This window comes from Vespula pensylvanica, chromosome 15, assembly GCF_014466175.1.
Source record: "Vespula pensylvanica isolate Volc-1 chromosome 15, ASM1446617v1, whole genome shotgun sequence".
Classification (NCBI taxonomy): Eukaryota; Metazoa; Arthropoda; class Insecta; order Hymenoptera; family Vespidae; genus Vespula; species Vespula pensylvanica.
The window spans coordinates 1,759,443-1,778,653 of NC_057699.1; the positions used below are offsets into that span (position 1 = coordinate 1,759,443).

Genomic DNA, 19,211 nt, shown 5'->3' on the forward strand with positions numbered 1-19,211 from the left:
TTTCTTCTACTTCTTATTCTAGAATGAAAGAGAGACAAAGACGGTCCAAAGTTAAATCCAGGAATCTTAGTTAAAAGAAGCAATTATAGAGCGAGTTGAGTACAAGGAAAGAGATACGAGTGAAACGATAAGGAAAACTGATCGCTCTCTTTCTTTACTTCAGAGTCGTCTTTCAAGCCGCACGATCGACCAACATTTTCTTTTCTCTCTTTCTTTCTCTCTTTCTTTCTCTCTTTCTTTCTTTCTATCTATCTATCTATCTCTCGTCTTTCCATTTTCTTTCTTTTCTCCTAGTAAGTAAGAATATCCTTGGATTGGTAAAAGCATCGTGCACTCTCTTACTTCGTACTTGTGAGAGGAATCGGACGACAAACTTTCGTTCGAAGCACCACTTCTTGGACCATATTGAGACGAACTTCGAAAAAGGAACTACTCTCTACTCTTCTTCCCCTTTTATACTCGTCATTTCTATTTTTCTCTTTTTCTTTCCCCTTTCTTTCTCTCTCTCTTTATTTCTGTCTCATAAATATATCTTCGAGAATGTACGAAAATTAAAGGAAATGAATACGTTATTGTCCAATGAAAAGTCTATATCATTTTCTCTTTTATTTTTTCTTTACCTCCTTTTTCCTCTCTCTCTCTCTCTCTCTTCTCTTTCTTTTTTTAAATATAATAATCTCGATCGTTCGCAAATAGTACCGTGAAAATCAATTTGATCGTTAAGTTATTCTTTCGTGCTATTTGTCAACGCGGATCCATCGGACGAGAGTGACATCATCGCGGTAGCATCCCTCCTCGAAAAAAAAAAAAATTCGAGGGGAGAACGAGAGAAAGAGAGAGAGAGAGAGAGAGAGAGAGAGAGAGAGAGAGAGAGAAGAGAACGAAAGAGATCCCCGAATTCGCGTTGGCATTTCAGGCCTAATTTTCACGAGCGAGTGATCGATCACGGCCGTTTCTATCGCTCCGATTTATTCGTCCTACGTTAGTCGACAAACAGTCGGAACGCACGAATACGCTTTCACGAATTTATCTGAATGGGGGATGAAATGCGTGCTAGTGACGTTAGGGTAAGAGTTCTATTTTAGTCGATTCGCCTAACAATTCCACGAAAAATTCTTAATCAATCTATTCCTCGATCGAACATTTATTTCGAATATTTATGATTATTTTCTCAATCAAATACGTAATTTATTATTTCAATCGTGCATACGTACATACGTCTGTCTCTCTTCCTCTCTTTCTATATGCGCGTATACGCGTACGTGTATGCGAGCATAATTTTAGAAAAAAAGTATGATCGATATAAGAAAAAAAAAAAAGAAAGAGAGAGAGAGAGAAAGAGAGAGAGAGAGAGAGAGAGAGAGAGAGAGAGAGAGAGAAGCAGAGAGCTTTAATCCGCGTATTTTCGGAGTTCCGCATTCCGGTCTGTTTTGCGCGGCAGTTCGTCATCTCGTTGGATCCGCAGTCGGGCGTAGGGCCAGCCTGGACGGAGATCGAGGAGAAGAGAGAAGAGAGAAGAGAGAAGAGAGAAGAGAGAAGAGGTGGGAGGTGGACTGGGTAGAAGAGGGTGAAAGAGGAGGGTGGCGGCTCGGGGCAGCGTGTTTGCAGATCCTCTATCGGTCGCTTCAGCCCCCGATCCGACGTCCCAAACCCCCGTATTCATCCCCAGCATCCGCCCCCGAAGCCTCCGATGGTTTGGGGCAGAGCGGCAGGCGGCGCGAGGCAGATAAGAGAATTGCACTGTCAAGCCGGAATGATATATTTGACCAACATTTCCATATAACCCCAGCTAGAGATTCCCTCTCTCTCTCTCTCTCTCTCTCTCTCTCTTTCTCTCTCTCTCTCTCTCTCTCTTGCTCTCTCAATCCTTCCTTCCTTCTCTTTCTCTCTTTCTTCTTCTTTCTGTCTCTCTCTTTCTTTTTCTCTTTCTCTTTCTCTTTCGCAGGACGCATCACTCTCTTACTCTCCGATTTTTCTCTTCCTTTTCTTTTTCTCTACTTTCTTTTCTTTCTTTTCCCTTTACCAGGCTCGCTTACACCCACACGAATACCAACGCATCTGCTTGTCTCTCTCTCTCTCTCTCTTATTTATTTGTACTTTTTATGTTCTTCGATTCGTCGCTTTTCACTCAGCTAACTTTTCTCCGAGGAAAAACACTTTACTTTTATCTGAATTTTCTTTCCTTTTTCCTTTTTTATTTTATTCTTTTTTATTTTTGTCTGTTTCCTTTCTTTTCCTTCTTCTTCTTCTTTTTCTGCTTCTTCTTTTCTTTTCTTTCTTTCTTTCTTTTTCTTCTTTTTTTTTTTTTTTAGTTGTATCGTAAACAGATAAGAGGAGGCAGCAACTTTACAGCAGAAATCAGATCGACTTGGGCCGAAAAATCGCTCGTGTCATCGCGACGTTGCAACTTTCGTAGCAACCGGTCGTAGCTTTCTTCTCGGCGACGATCAATCACTCGCGGCAAGGTATACGCGCGGTGGATGAGCGCACAGGTGATGCGGTTCATCAAACACGATTTACCTATGCTACTTTTGACGCCGGTAAACGGCTTGAGATTTCAATGGACACGGATGCTGTGACTTGCGAGCGATACGTCCGACCGCCCATGTCGCGTTTCTCCTTTTCCTTTTTCTTTTTTATTCCGTTCTTTTTTCTTCTCTTTTCTTTTTCCTTTTTTTTTTTTCTTTTACTTTCTTATCCTATCGAAGGACTCCTTCGTGGAACGAAGGAAAAGAAAAAAAAAGAAAGAAAGAAAACGAAAAATAATAATCACAACAAAAAAAGAATCACATCCGATTCGGATTATCAGGGGGTCTTGTAACCAACACTCGTTCTCTCGCACGTATAAAATATATAGGAGAATAAGGGGGTGGCGAAAGGGAAGGAAAATAGAAGGAGATGATTTTTCAGAGTTCCATTACGCGTACCGTCCGATATCCTCGTTGCGGCGATTTGTCAAAAGCGGCGTGGCGCCTGTCGTTCGTCTCTTTACGTGCTGCGTCGTTAACGAAAGGAGTGGTGGAAGAAGAGAGAAACATAAAAAAAAAAATAAATATAGAGAGTGAGAGGGAGGGAGGAGAGGGGGGAGGGGAGAAAGAGAAGGATGTCGGAGGTTCTCGAAAAGGAAGACAAAGAGGTTCGGGATGTACGGCGATATTATCTCTGGCGAACAGTATGAACCAGAGAAAGACAGAGAAGACGACACCCCGTCGGGCGCTGCGAGTGTTAATTTGAATCGAGAGAGATTACGCGTGGACTCCCCGTAGAGAGCAGCCATTTTGTATCAAAATGTCGATAAAGGAAGTCGGTGGTCAAGCAGTGGTCTCCTAATCGTCGACTATGAAAAAAGGACGAACTATATCTCTCGATATAATTCTCGTTTTCTCCATTTTCTCCAAGAAAGAATAGCGATTTTGAAATTGCCAGGATCCCTGGCAAGTACTTTAGAGTTTTCTCTCTTTTTACTTTTTCTTTCTTTATTTCTTTGTATTATTGTTTTTTTTTTATTATCTTTTTTGTTATGTTTGTTTGTTTGTTTGTTCAGTTTCGAGTCTTTGCCGAAGAGTCGTCGAACACCCAACGCGTTATATCATCGTCGACGCCGTGTAATTCTAGTGTACGCGATCCCTTCTCTCCGAGGACTCCACACCCCATAAATATCACTGAATCATCGTCGGTACCCATCGTTTACTCGCCGTACGGAGTACTACGCTTACTTAAGTTTTCTTGCTCTTACTATAGTTCTACGTTTCTCTTAAGATCATTCCGATCATACTCGATGGTGTTCGATAAACGTTAATCTTCCTATCGGATGTTCGACGTTTCAAAGTAAAACGTTTTGGAAACCGTTTGCCACGGGAAAACGCACGATTTCGCATTTCCCGACGATACGCAGAGGCGTGAGAAAGAGATAGAGAGAATATGCGTGTACACGTGTATAATAGCACGACCAATCAAATGCTCGCCGAAGCGTTTCACGTTATTTGTCGTTGCGGAAGACGAGCGGACAACCGAGAGAGGCCGCGATTGTTGTTGATGCACGCACGATTTAACTATCATTGTACGATTCACGATAGACGAGTAAGCAGAAGCGAAACAACGCCGACCAGGCCAGAATATTGCGTTCCTAGCGTGCGCGAATCGATAGAAATCGCATATAAATTTCTACATCGTATTACGAAAATTCGAGTTTTTCCAATCGTTCGATTAATCGTCTACGAAGGATACAAATAGAAACAAGGGAAATATTTTATTAATAATCGAAGGGTGGCTCGGAGAAGAAGGAGAAAGAGAGAAATATATATATGTATATATATATATATATATAGAGAGAGAGAGAGAAGGAGAGAGATTCTAGTAAGGGTCAAAACAGGGTTTGAACGTCTTCCGTCTTCTAGACTTTCGAAGTAAGAACGAGTCATAATCGGAGTCTCCCCAGCGTGACGGCGAATAGAAAAAGTTAGGTTCCGACGGAAAACCGAGCCTGTACTAGCACGGTCTCACCCTTTGTATCGTGCACGAAGCGCATGTTTATTCTCACCCCAGTTTTCGTCCTTGAAAAGCAAGCCGCGTAACGACGCGTACAACCGAACGAACAGCCCTATACCACCCTCTACCCCTGTCCCTCTCCACGTAGGTACGTCTTCGTTCGTGTTTCGCCATCCCCTTATGCTCGGTCCTATTAGCGCAATGACGAGTGAACTATGACGTCGGCGTTCCGTCCATCAACGAACGGGAAAGAAGGAGGAGGAGGAGGAGGAAGGAAAAGGAATAAAAGGGAAGAAACGATACCGTTGCCCTTGCCGATACTGGTGATGGTTTGTAAACGCTTGACTCGCCTTAGATTTGATTCCAATAGGAAGGAAACGTTTCCGGTCAGCTTGCCTTCACAGTGCTCCTCGGGGCCAAAAGTCTAAGCCGACAGGCACATTCGATGCATTTCATAGGAATTTCCTTAGCCCGAAGGAAACTCCATTCGATTTAACTGACATACAAGAGCCCACGCGCGAGCGCGCCCGCACTCGTGCCCACACACGTAGGTCGAAAGATAGGTAAATAGGTACATGGGATACGAAAACGTTTTCAAGAGTTTCGAAAGAGGGAGAAATTGATCTCTCTCTCTCTCTCTCTCTCTCTCTCTCTCTCTCTCTCTTTCTTTCTTTTATTTTCTCTAGAGTTTCCTTTGATCTAGTGCCATTTACTCTCGAGTCCATTTAAGTACTAGGACGTTAAGTATTAATATCCTAAGGTCGTTCGTGGTTTCCTAGAAAGTGCTTTACTCACGTATCGATGTGTGCTGTAGCTCGATAGTTAGGTCTGACAGTAAATGATCTACTCACCTGAAACAAAAAATAGAAAAAGATAAATTGTAAAGAGAATCGATCGATAAGAATGATTATTTAATAATCCTAATTAATGTTTCTAATATAGAATATAGAATGTGTTCAAACGTTACGAAAAATAAACCTATCCGACACTTGATCGAGGAAAAATAAGAAAAGAAGAAGAACAACATGGAGGAATATCGGCGAGAATACGAGAGGTGGATTACATCGGAGTTCGCGCTCGCGCGGCTATTATTACTCGCATGTGGATACAAGCAGAGGTGGTTCTGAGAGGTTCCGAGAGGTCAAGGACACCGATCCTTCTGGCCTACCTCGTCCAAGATCCTGCGAGAAGGCAAGATGCAAGAGGTACACGGGTGGCAGGAGGCCCTTCTTGATGGAGCCTCGACAAGTTTTACGAGTAGCTTCGCGACGAGGGCCCGCAGGACACGGCCAACTTAAATGAGCAAAGAGGAACGAGATGTGAAAGAGAGAAAGAGAAAAAGAGAGAAGAAGAGAAGCAAAAGGACACTTTCGTCTTGTACTTCGGCAAATTCGTGAGATGCCAGACGCTCTCTCTCTCTCTCTCTCTCTCTCTCTCTCTCTCTCTCTCTCTCTCTCTCTGTCTGTCGTTTTTTTCTTTTCTTTTTTTCTCCCTTTCTTTTTCTCTTTCTCTTTCTCTCACTTTGGACTGGCATCGTATCAGGTTCCACGGCGCGGTAGGTACTACCCTATCGCGATCTTCGACATTCCATCCCGAGAAGCCAAAGTGTTCGTCTTCCCTCGAATGTATCCACCGAGAGAGAAAGAGCAAAAGAGCGAGAGAAGAGGCATCGGAAATGGCTACGACGAGAGTCAGAGTCCCGACTCGTTATCGCGGAATTATTTGAGAATCCTTCGAAGGTGGAAGAGAAGGAATAAGGAAACGAGCAAAGTCGTACGTCGATTAATCGGCCGAGAATCTCTGTTAAATCGTAGAGGACGATCGAAAAGATATTTCCTTTCTTTCTTCGATCCAGGAATAGCTTGGTACAATGATCGCTCTGATCGTTTTACGATAATATCGTCGCGTTTCGAAGGAATAAAGGTTTGTCTCGATTAGCATATCGATTTCTATTTCATAGCGAGGACGAGACGTTTCATAAATCATCGAGGTGTCTCGTAAGAGTAGAAGAACTTGGAAGATTAATAAACCAAGTTGTAACGATCGAACAAACATCGATATCCTTCTTACGAGGCTACTTACTAATTCGTCTTGTTAAACCGGTACACCTGCGAAACGTTATTCGATTCGATAAAATCGTTCGGTAGAATTCGTCGATAGAATCATAGTGAAAATAAAGGCGAAGCCTTTCACCTGTCTTCCACATTATGCAGGTGCCAGAGAACATATCGTTGGCGGAATGAAATTAATGATCTTGGAGTTTTAATCTTCCACGTGTAACTGGCCAAAAGAGCATAAATATAAAGTTTTCGTATGTTAATCTTGAGCTCCTCCTTACATGAATATTTCAACCGAATTAAAATCATCGCTACGACTTTATAAAGACGTATAGATATCTATAAACATGTCGTGTCGCGTATTACGAAAATAAGTTAATTATAAATTTCGATGGGTTCGGCGAAAATGTAAATAAACGTTTAAAAAAAAAAAAGAAAGAAAGAAAGAAAGAAAGAAAGAAAGAAAAACAAAATAAATAAATAACTATGTAATTTTCAATGACGTACAAAGTGTACGTCCTTTCGTCGATAATCGCATCGTGTGCCATTGGGTGCGTTCGTTTAAATGGCAAAAGGGAGAGAAAGAAAGAAGGCTTTCACGAGCGGAGGGAATTCCGTTCGTTCCTTGAATAATTGTAGGCGGTAGTAGACGGAAGGTACGAGAAGGCGGAATCGCGGGTGAAACTTCGCGTCTATTATTACCACGATCGCAAGAATGTTGTACCATGGGAGAGAAGAAGATAGGGAGAAGGGAGGTAGGGGGAAAAGGGTAGAGAAACGAAGTGTAGGAAACGAGGTGGATGAAGGAGGAAGGAGAAGGGTGGGAGAATTGAAGGGAGAACAGCCCCCTACTTACGTAATTTTAAATTAAACTGTGACGTTTTCAAATTAACGTTTTTGCCCGTCTGTTCTCTCTCTCTCTCTCTCTCTCTCTCTCTCTCTCTCTCGATCTCCCACTACGAAGGTTCTCTCCCTCGGGCGCGCGAAGCCCGCTAGAGCCGAGGTAGAAACTTGCGTTATTACAGCGGGGATTTTTTCGCGTCTCCTTCTTCGTTCTCTCGCACGGTCTCGGGGCGCGGAAGAGCGCGCGTAATTTAGGTAGCAGGAAATTGGTTTTCTCGACAATGAAATAGAAGAATGCGACGCGACGAAAGCCGCCGAAGAAGAGGAGCTTCGAAAGGGTGCGGGAAAGAGACAGACAGATAAAACATATTCGCCATTTCTCTCTATCCCCCAACGTTGCGCACGTTGCAATTGTAAGAGTTTTAACCAGCCGCGAAGGAGCTCTTCGGCTTGCCGGCTGGAAGGACGTAAAAGGACGCGTATGTAAAAAGGCATCAGAAAAAAAAAAGAAAGAAAGAAAAGGAATAATAAAGTGAGAAAAATGACGGAGGGACACGGTGAAGGAGGGTGTAGGCTCGCGGCTCTTCATTATTAAGGCGACGCGTATTCGCGTTTGAATGGCCACTACTCGCGGCAATATCGCCCAACGGATTTCCCATTCATGGAATTTTCGTCGTCGAAAACGAGGAGAAAGCGCGGGAAGTAAAGAATATCCCATTGTAGTTGGCAAAGCGACGACGTGTCTTCTCTCGCGGAAAAAAAGGCAGACGGCGAGTGTCCCGCGGAGGAGGGCCCGTCCTGCGAAATGAATCCACTTCCGTGCCTACTGATTTCGAGAACAAAGGACGGCCCTTCTGCGACGTGGCTCAACGAATCGCGAGAATGGAATGGGATTGATACAAAATTTTCCTCGCGAGAGGAACGAAAAATGGGGATTGCTTAAAAGAGGAAATAAAATAAAAGAAAAGAAAAGAAAAGAAAAGAAGAACAAGAAATAGAATAAGAAAAAAACAGATAGGGATAGGAGTAGGGGCATAGAAAAAAGAGAGAGAGAGAGAGAGAGAGAAGCATGATATAGCCACGCACGCGAGATCACGGAAGCGCAAGCGGACGCGCATCGGTGCTCTCGACGGAATCGACGATAATTATCCGTCGCAACGATCGAAGTATCCTGTGGCGCTCGAGCAGCATTATCCTGAATCGTTTCTCTTCTCTCTCTATCTCTGTCTCTCTCTCTCTCTCTCTCTTTCTCTCTTGCATCCTGTGGCCTCAGAGTTCGAGACGGTGACGTTTCGCCGCACGATAACGCGCACGCCCGAAACGAAACGGTCGTAATTGTTCGGTCGTCGAGGGCACTGAATAAAATAGAAGCTACCGGTCGGTGTGTCTGTCCGTCTGTCAGTCCACCTCGGCCCTGTCTGTCCGTCAAGTTGACGTGGGAAGACGCCGCTGGTTCCACCCCAGAAGGTCTGCCTCGAAGCGCGCTACCCGAAAGCTAGTTACGATTGTTGCGGAGAGAGAAACTCGTTCGGCACGGCGAAACTCACGACTCGAATAAGAGCAGGAGCTAGAGGTGGGGGAGGTAAAACTCGGCGAGTCATGCGAGCCGCGTCTCCACCCGATCGCACCGACCAATTTCACAGTCATGCAATCATAATCAACTCGAGATAATAGTTTTCTCAGTGCATCCACCGACCGCTTCTCCACGACTTCCTCTTCCTCTTTACTAAGAGAAAAGAAGCTCAGAACGCGGAAGAGAGAGAAAGAGAGAGAGAGAGAGAGAGAGAGAGAACGCGAGTATTACTGTATCTTATTCTTTTTTACTTATAACATGTATATTTTATTTATTCCATGGTTGCTTTAAATTATGCCTTTGAAACGTATCTCCTAATGATACTGTTTATGAATGTTTCTAAACCGATTTTAAAATCTAACATAAGCATAATAATATAGAGTATAGAATTTTATTCTTGTGGACTTATACTGTGTGTGTTTGTGTGTACGTATGTATGTGAGCCACATATAATTATCTGCATAGGAATGGGAAGAGTGGATTCCCGTGGGGTATATCGAGATCGAGATCGAGCCGTGCGAATAATTAGACGATCCTGCTCAGACCGTACAAAGTCGATTAGTCACACGACGGGTGATGCTCGCTGCCGGCGCGGAAGCACCGCGGAAGGGTTTCAAATAGACAAGAGAAAAGAGGGGAATCCTCTTTCTTCTTCTTCTTCAACGAACGGTCGAATCGTTTCCCGTGGAATTTCACGAAACGATCGCTCGAGAAATCATCGAGATATCTCGCGTAATTCCAAGCATCCTACTCCAATTACAACCGTCTGTTACGAGCTCTAATTTTTTTCTCTCTCTCTCTCTCTCTCTTTTCTTTTCTACAGGCGCACGCGAAATCCAGTCCGATAATTGCGAGCGCCACGATACGGGGTGACCGCAAAAAAGGGGCAAAAAAAGCGAGAGAGAGAAAGAGAGAAAAAAAAGATAATAAAACGAAGAACTAAAGAAGTAAAGGTCAATAAACTTGGCTTTGGAGAGCGACAAAGTCAAAATATGTCAATGACTCGGACTCGTGGTGAACCGCATAAAGCATTACTCTCGGCGTCCGAGACTCGAAAACGCTGAGAAAACCGACAAGAGGAAAGACGGGGGTTGCTACGTGGTACTACACGTACAATCGACGAGGGGTGTTTTTGGTCATGCGAGCTGACGTGTCGACAAGCCTAACTACATCGTGTCGGAAGTCGTCGAAAGTGTATGCGGTGGTATCGAAGGTGACCACCTCGTTTGTGGACTATTCAAAAATGAATCAAATTGATGGTGTTCCTTTTGAAGAGAGACAAAAAGACCGCAAGAATCCTGTCAACGGCTCATAAGTATTATCATCCTCTCTCTCTCTCTCTCTCTCTCTCTCTCTCTCTCTCTCTCTTTTTTCCTATTTGTCCCTTTTATTATTTCCTTTTATAAATGTATATATACATATATATAAGAAAACCACCAAACGATTATCGAAAATGGGATTATTTCAGCAAGATAAAGTTCAAAACTAGATAGAGAGAAAGAGAGAGAGAGAGAGAGAGAGAACGATTTAATCGCGTTCGCTCGTCTACGACGCGTGATTAGACAGCGAAGGAGACGATCGCTTTAGAGAAATTGGATGAAGAGACTCGTTGACAATGGGATTCAACGACTAGTAAGGAAGCACAAATTTGGTATATATATGTAGGTGAAAGGAGAAGGAGAAGGAATAGAAGGAGAGGACTAGAGTGCATTAGCCTAATCTAATGACGCAAAGAACTAATAAGAGAGCCTGCTGAATCCGTTTCCCATTCAGAGATCTCCCCATCCTCTTTGAATCTCTTCTCTTTCCCTCTCTATCCTCCATCAAGGACCTTCCAACGTTCTCCTTGTGTACTCCTATCTTTCTCCTCTTCCTCCTCCTCCTCCTCCTCCTTCTCCTCCTTTTCCTCCTCCTCTTGCTTTTGGCCTCCATCCCTCGGCTCGAGGATATCCTATCTGGTGGCCGTAGGGCTAATGCATCGCACAATAGATCAATTACATACATTAGTGGCTAGGAGGATAGCCGAGGGTGTCCGTAAGCCTCTACTCCCTCTACTCTTCCTTCGTCTAACTTCCATTCTGAATATATCTTCCTCGGCACGAGATATCGATATATCTCTGGTTATAACATCGCCAACGTTTTCTCCATTCTATTTAACACATTCGAGAAATGATTTTTATCGACTCAGAATCATTCCAAATCGAAGGGATCTCATCGGAATGAAATATTTACGGATGAACATTTTGTGCGAGAAAATGAATAAATAAATAAGTATTAAAAGAAGAAAGAACGAGCCACTCGAGAAAAAGAGAGAAAGAGAGAGAGAGAGAGAGAGAGAGAGAGAGAGAGAGAGAAAGTAGGAGCGAAGAACAAGAAACGGCGGCAGCATCGCTCGAGGACGAGGACGACGTGAGACGTCTCAAGCAAGGGCTCGAAAACAGGGCCCGCTTACGAGAGAATCGTAAGTTAAGGTAAGGTAGTAGGGATGGTAAAGAAGAGGAAGGTTAGCCGGCGCAAACATAAAGTTCCAGACTTACGACGCGAGATCCCCGATAGCTCCTTCGCGGTGGGCATAAAAGCATTTAAAAAACGCCGAGAGGCAAAAAACGACTAACGTACATACGTATATATGTATGTATGTATGTACGTACGTACGTACGTACGTACGTAGGTAAATAAGTGTTCATGTGCGCTCACGCACTCACCATGTAACGATATATGTATGTAGATAGATTTGTGTGTGGTAAAGAAGTATGTACGCGTGTACGTTCCACCATGGCTCCGTTGCAAGCGATTCTCTCTTTCTTTACCTTCTCTCTTTCTTCTTCTTCTTCTTCTTCTTCTTCTTCTTCTTCTCTTCTTTTACTCGGTTGCATGCATGCGTTCGTTCGTTCGTTCGTTCGTTCGTTCGTTCGTTCGTGGTAGACCCCCGCGGCGACCAACCTGTCTTTCCAACACCGTCCCCCCGCTATCTCGTCGTGGATATCCCGATAATACTTGGCCGCGTCTAAATTCTTTTATAAGCTCTACCTCCTCGACGCGGCACGACGCGATAACGATAATCGACGAGCGTGAAGATCCGAGAAGAGGGAGGCAAAGAGAGAAAGAAAAAGAAAGAGAGAGAGAGAGAGACAGAAAGATATAGAGATAGAGATAGATAACGCCATTTTTCCTCACGTAATATATCCGAGGAACGATTCTTAATGAAATCGAACGACCGTGATAGGACACGGTAGGTATCGTTCACGGATTAGAAGAACGATGGAAGGGTTTAGGTTGAGGCTTTTGAAATATAGCCACCCTTGGCGATAATGATGAAGCGTGTTTACATTGAAGGGATCTACGGAGGGCGCCTCGTCGGATCTTGAAAGTAAAGGGTAGGAAGGTGCTGCCGTGGTGTTCGTGGATGAGGAATAGAGAAGAAGAGCGGAGTTGCTTTCTCATGTAAATACGATGTAGCCGCGTGTAAAGGCGGCTGACCGGCTCGTGTATGTGGCACAATGTCGTGTCGGCTGCTGGCCTCTCTTTCTCTCTTTCTCCCTCTCTTTCTTTCTCTCTCTCTCTCTCTCTCTCTCTCTCTCTATCTATCTTGAGAAAGAGAAGGAAGAGGAAGATGGGGGAGGATCGAGGAAGGTGGCGAAGAAAGTGGCGAGGAAGAAGGGAGACGGGGGAGGATGAACCGCCCGTAAAATATATCAGCCGCTGTGTGACTTCTCGGGGCAGCCACAAATCACGCGACCCCCCGTCGTTGGCCGCCATGCGGTGTGGGTGTACCCTTGTGTCTCTTCTCCGTACACATCGAAACGTCAGAGACGTGCACCTTCCGGAGTACCGTTTCCAGAAGGAGAACGACCGAGAAAGAGAAAGAGAGATAATAGTGTTTATACTCGATAGGTTTTGGATGAATCCAAGAGAAAGTTTGAACCCTTTGAAAATATCCAACCTCGTCGTCGTCGTCGTCGTCGTCGTCGTCGTCGTCGTCGTCGTGGTTGTGATCGTGGTCGTTATTTTTAGAAATTCTTTTTGGGGTCTGGAAATCGAGAGGTATTATAGAATGCGATGACGAACCACGTAGAGGACCGGGTCCGGTTAATCCGGCAAACTCATGTATCACCCGAGTTCGTTAGAAACTTTAAAGTCGCTACCTGGAGGAATCGAAACCGTGATAGAAGACCGGGCAAGAGCGAAAGAGGAAGAAGAGGAGGAGGAGGAGGAGGAGGAGGAGGAGAAAGGTCGTCTTGTATCCGAGAAGCGAGCATAACGCGCTCCGACGCGATCAAGCTGGAATCTTCTCCGTTGAATACTATTAATGAGGCCCGTCCGAGAGAGCAGAAGAAGCGAGGAAGGTCGAGAAAAGGTAGATGGAAGAGGGAAGACGGGAGAGGTAGAGGGCACCTTTTCAGAAGAAGCTTGCCTTTTGTTGGTCCTCGATGCGAGCGAGGAAATAATGCCTCCTGGAATGTGACCCGTGTACCTCTCGCGCGTACCTCGTGTGCGTGGATCACAACGAGCCTCGAGGACGTGCTCTTGAACGAAGGAGAACGAGTCACGGTCTTGCTGAATCGTCGTCTTTCATCGGCACACGCGCGAATAGAAGAACTGTTGTCTCTTGGAAGTTGTTGGAAAAGCGGAAACTTCGGCGAATAATATTATTATAAAGGGGACTCTAACTCCCGATAGATCATCTTTTTCTTCGAGTAAATTAAACCGCGAAGGACGGTCAAGAAAAAAAAAAGAAGTAAATAAATAAATAAATGAATAAATAAACGAGTATAAAATCATAGAGCACCGGAGGAGATGGAACAGAGCATGGTCATTTATAATCCAGGTAGAGGCACGTGATTAGAAGTACGAAATGACTACGGGACGCGACACGGAGCGCTAATGATAGCAGTAGCTGGAGCATCGGCTACAACGAGTGGTTTAGAAAGATAGAGAGAGAGAGAGAGAGAGAGAGAGAGAGAGAGAGAGATTTAGTCTTCCATAAGGTTGCTTCCACGTAGGAAGGAATGCTCTAACCGGTAGCGAGTAGAATCATTATAATGATTCGAATCTACCGTCGGTGAAGAGGAACAGCACTCCGTAGCATTCGCTCGCGAGTGAGTGCACGCGTGTGCACCCTACTCGCTCGTTATTAATATCGAATAACGAGACGGTGGAACTGGGCGATGGCATGCATGCCCGTGGCGTATTCTTTATTAACGACGTTCCACCATTCCCAGGATCGTCCTCGTACGAAAAAATTCAGACTCGGGAGTTCTCCTAAGGAGAAAGAGGTGGACGAGGCAGAGAGAGAGAGAGAGAGAGAGAGAGGTGAAGGAAGAGAAGCAGGAGGAAGGGGAGGAAGGAGCGGACAACGTGCAGGTAGATTCGCTGCTGGAGAGAGCAAGAGAAAGAGAAGAAGATCTTTGATATTCGTGGGACGATCGTTCGTTATCGGACGGTGCATAACTCCGAAAAGAAAGAGTAAGAGAGGACGAGGTCCACCGTTTGGTCCTTTTCTCTTTTTTAAGAGAAAAAAGAAAAGAAAGGGAAAAGAAAAAGGGAGAAAAAAGGAACAAAGAAGAGAAAGACGAAAAAAAAAAAAATACCGACGAGATAAAGGACGTTGCACCGTCGACGTCGTAATCTCGTGAAAACTATGGTGACCGAAGGTGAGAGAGAAGGAACCTTCTTCTCCTCCCCTCCCTCCCCTCGCCCCTCCCAGAAAAGGAATCGATGAACTTTTTAACATCTCGTAAAATCTAGACGGCATTATCCTTTCAAATGTATTCCTCACAAATCTTCCTGTGATCTTCATCGATGATGCGCGACGACTATTTTTATCTCCTTTCCTCACCCCCTTAACAAATGCAGCTATAATTGCACGCGAACCTAATGGTTATTGATGGCACTCCTTCGGTTCTCCTTCTCCTTCTTTCTCGTTTCCACCCTTCTGCATACACCACCGAGCACGTTAGCGTTACTTTAAGGTAACGCGCCGTGGCGTGCCGGCGTTATGGAAGCGATGCTTTAGGAGCGATACTGTCGGGCACCGACCCCCTGCTGCAACTCGACACACACAACTTGATTTCACCACAGGGCCACCGTCGGCCGACGGCCGTCGATGCCCTCTCTTCTTCTCTTTTATCCTTTTTGCTCGCCTTCGAACCCGCTTTCGGTCCGATCTCTCGCAGACTCGAATGAAAATGCAAACTTTTGCTCGCTGAATGTGTGGAAGAAAGACAGAGAGAGATAGAGACAAATATATATATATATATATATATATATATATATATATATATATGTAGAGCGAGAGAGAGAGAGAGAAAGAAAGAGAAACGTTTTTTATAAATAATTATAAATACTCATATAAAAATTTTGTTATAATAATCTATGTAGCACAATGGTTGGCCGAGCTCGATCCCACGCGCTTCAAGAAGAACACTTTGGATTTTTTCGTATCTCAATGACACAGCGAAAAAGACGGAGGATCGTCGTTGGGGCAATGACGCGACGGAATCCAAAGCAACTCGCGTCACAAAAGCGCGCACGAGAGCGTGTTAAGGCGATTACAAAGAGAAACGCAGGGCGATCCGCACTCTCTCTCTTTCTCTCTCTCTCTCTCTCTCTCTCTCTCTCTCTCTCTATGTATCTATCTCTCTCGGTGTCTCTTTACTTTGTAAGTGGAACGCTAATTACGCGCTTAATGCGAACGCCGGTTAACGAGTAGAAAAATTACAAAAGGACATAGAGAGAAACAGAGAGAAAGAGAGAGAGAGAGAGAGAGAGAGAGAGAGAGAGAGAAATAGAAAGAGATAAAGATCTTCTAACAACGAAGAGACAAAGTTCGGAGGTCGAGGGATGGTACGTCATGGAAAAGTCATGACTCGGAAAGTGTAGCGCACGAGAGTAAACGTACACATATATACAAAGGAGCATGGGGTCCTTGTTGTGTATTGTGTTGAAGTAAACCGCACGCACGCACGTACGCACGCACGCAAAAACGCCTTCCACGAGAGAAGGCAAACTCGCACGCACGTTTTGCGGCGTACTCGAGAAGGATAAAGAGCGTAAAGGGGGACGAACAGGGGGTGTGGTGAGATGAAGGCGGAGAAGAGGAAAAGGGAGAAAGCGAGACGAAAGGTGCCCAGACCGCAAGCGGTACCGCCAACCCCGTTCGAGCAACGTAATGGCAACGTTTTACAGTCTTACGAAACACGATTGCGGCTAATCGCGAAATCCTCGACGCACAGAGTAGTCCTTTTGAAGAGGGGCCACTTCTCTTTCAACTAATTTTTCATGATTCCTTCGTCAGATAAATATTTTAAATAAATTCGAATAAATTCAAATCGAGAGTTAACATTAATTTTGATCGTACGAATTTGAAGAATTTAACTTGAGATTTTTCTATTCGACGAAGTGTTTTTTTCTTCTTCTCTCTCTCTCTCTCTCTCTCTCTCTCTCTCTCTTACTTTTACTTCTCATCGTCCCCAGGACGAGAGGCAGTCATATCGATAACGCAACCCCTCGCGGATAATTGAGCTTAACGAAGTGTCTGGCAGCCGGTGGAAACGAATTCGTCTGCTTTCTCTTTCTCTCTCTCTCTGTCTCTCTCTCTCTCTCTCTCTTTCTCTTTCACGTTTTCTCTCGAAGCGAGGCCGCGATGTGCGGGAGGAACGGCCCCGCAAGAGAAGCTGCGACGATCCAAATCCAATCTTCCAATCGGAGTCAATTACAGACTGACAATGCCCGGACGAGCGAGCTGCGCTGCCTAAATGTCAGCCGTACAAAGCGACGGTGTCATTTCGTATACAAACGGGATTACGCGATCTAATTCACGGACCTGACAAAAGGCCGATAAAGGAATCTGTGAAAGCCGAACGAGTGACTGAGAGAAAAAGATTTTCTTACATTACTCCCCGTTCATCGATTCCGTCGTTTCACCCTTCGAAATTCTATAACTTCATTAATACTCCAACGCAATCGTCTCGATGGCACTTAACAAAAAAAAAAAAAAAGAGAGAGAGAGAGAGAGAGAGAGAAAGAAAGAGAAAGAGAAAATAATCTAATGGATCGACATAATTGATCGGTAGTTAATAGTAGCAACAACACATCGACGATTCTTCTTCTATCCGGTCGATTCCATTTATTTATTTCCTCTTTGTCTCAGCCTTCTGATTTCTTCTTTTTTCCTTTCTTGATAGTTCTCTCGGCGCGGCGGTTGAAGTGAAGTACAACGAGAGCAAAGGTCCGGTTCAAACAAGAACGGTTCAGGCTCCACTCGAGAGAGTGGCCGTACCGGGAACATTTAAGTCTATCCAGCATGTTAATATAATGTCTTAGGCGGCCGGAGCCGTGTCGACAAGGCACGGATACTCCGCTCTCACCCTCTCCTCCACCCTTCTTACAAGACACACGGATAGATAATCGCGGCATTGTCTTACATCGACGCTCGTATTATACGCGTCTCGCGTTCCTAGCTACGTAGAGATAAGTGAGCTCGAGCGTTTTGTAAGTGCGGGATTGAAGACAGGTCGTTCTTTTCTTAATTTTTTTGCCTTTCTCTTTTTTTTTTTTTTTTCTTTTTCTTTTTCTTTTCTCTCTTCATCCTTCTTTATTCCTCTTCATTCCTTTATATTTTACCAGCTTCCAAAAATACCATAACCAAAGTCGATGCAATATTCGCCGATGCAAGTGCCTTAAGTCATAGGAGAAGAGACGTGATCGCTCAGAAAATATTCTCGAAATTCTCTGCGAGCGAGCTAGAGAGCAGAGTTACTCTAACGGTATTTCATGCAGCGCGATACGGATTATGTTTTACGTAGGCGTACCGATGGGGAAGCACGGAGCAGGGAAAGTAAATATTGCAGTATGCACTCAGCGAGGATACAGGATGCATTGCGTCGGTGGTGCCGCCGGCAGAGAGTCAGTGAGCATCCTCTCTGAACAGAGAACGAACGAACGAACGAGAGAGAGAGAGAGAGTATATATGTGTGAGAGAAAGAGAGAGAGAGAGAGAGAGAGAGAGTACGTTTCTGCATTAGCATCCGCATATATTATTTCGCGGCATAGCACGAGAGTCTGGCATGCATGCTCTACATATCCAAAGCTCGGCGCTTTCGCGCGATTCGTGCATCGCTTTCGTGATATCGAAATACGTGGCACGTGCTGGTACCGTTCAAACGAATATCCGACTTGACGTTGGCTGAACTTTGCTATCCGTGATATGTAGTATATACCTATGTAGATACCTACATAGATATCTCTTCGTCTACCGTTTAAAAGAGAAAGAGAAAGAGGAAGAGAAAGAAAAAAAAAAAGAATTTTATCGAAATCAAAAGAACAAAAGCGATCGTCTTCGATAGGGATTCGAGCGTTATCTCGTTATCGACAGAATCTTCTTTCGGGAGACGAAGTTTTCTTCTTCTTTTTTTTTTTTTTGTTTTTGGTTTTTTGTTTCTTTTTTTCTTTTTTTCCTTTACAATAAAAGAATATCGTCCACGCAGGAGATACTACAAGCGAATATTCGCGACGTGACAGCGTTCAGCTCGGCTGTCGAGCACTCCAACAGTTATTTATGGACGTAACGTAGCGTCGACCCTCTTATTCATAGTTTTTACTCGCATTTCGCGAGCTATCCAACGTCCATGACCGAAAGATAGAAAGAAACAGAGAGAAAGAGAGAGATAGAGAGAGAGAGAGAGAGAGAGAGAAAGATCAACGAAAACGCGTTGGAAGAAAAAGGATAGACAGTGGGAACAAAGTAGATCCAAAACATCGACGTTATTTATGATGCTTTCTCCTGCGAAAAAGCTCGATCGCCCTTCCGGTAGGCCCTTCGCCGTTCTCCTTTTATTCCTCTCGAATCGATTCGGCCCTCTTATCCCATCGAACTTACACAGCTTCTTCCTCTTCTTCGAGCTACGAGTTTTTCAACTTTGACTGCGGAAAATCGAGAATAACGTTCGTGGGATCATCCAGGGAAGATGTAGAGGGTACGGATAGAATGGTAGGGCTAGTCCTCGCGCAGAGTTTCGCGCGTTTAATCCCTTATCCCTTTAAGCGTTGTGTATTATCCTCATAAAAACTAATACAGGAACGGCGGCGAGTCTGGCTCCGCCTAAAGCCTGCTAGAAACGTATAAAAAGGAGAGAAAAAATCGAGTGAAAGAGAGAAAGAAAGAAAGAAAAAGAGAGAGAGAGAGAGAGAGAGAGAGAAGTAGGAAGGGAGGGAGGGTGGAAAGAAAAAAAAAATAGACGACTCCGAAG

General features: G+C 44.5%; 1 protein-coding gene across 5 annotated transcripts in view; it reads right to left on the reverse strand.

The window, feature by feature from the left end:
* Positions 1 to 19,211, reverse strand: part of LOC122634499 (homeobox protein homothorax) — a 352,644-nt gene that overhangs the window by 32,905 nt on the left and 300,528 nt on the right. The window contains exon 12 of one of the 5 annotated variants that reach the window (XM_043823496.1): positions 5,188 to 5,339. The exons of the other annotated variants lie outside the window; for them this stretch is intronic. Within the exon in view, the coding sequence (XP_043679431.1) occupies positions 5,336 to 5,339 (4 nt within the window). The 3' untranslated portion in view covers positions 5,188 to 5,335. Of the gene's footprint in view, positions 1 to 5,187; positions 5,340 to 19,211 lie in introns of those variants that run through there. 5 annotated transcript variants of the gene reach the window in all.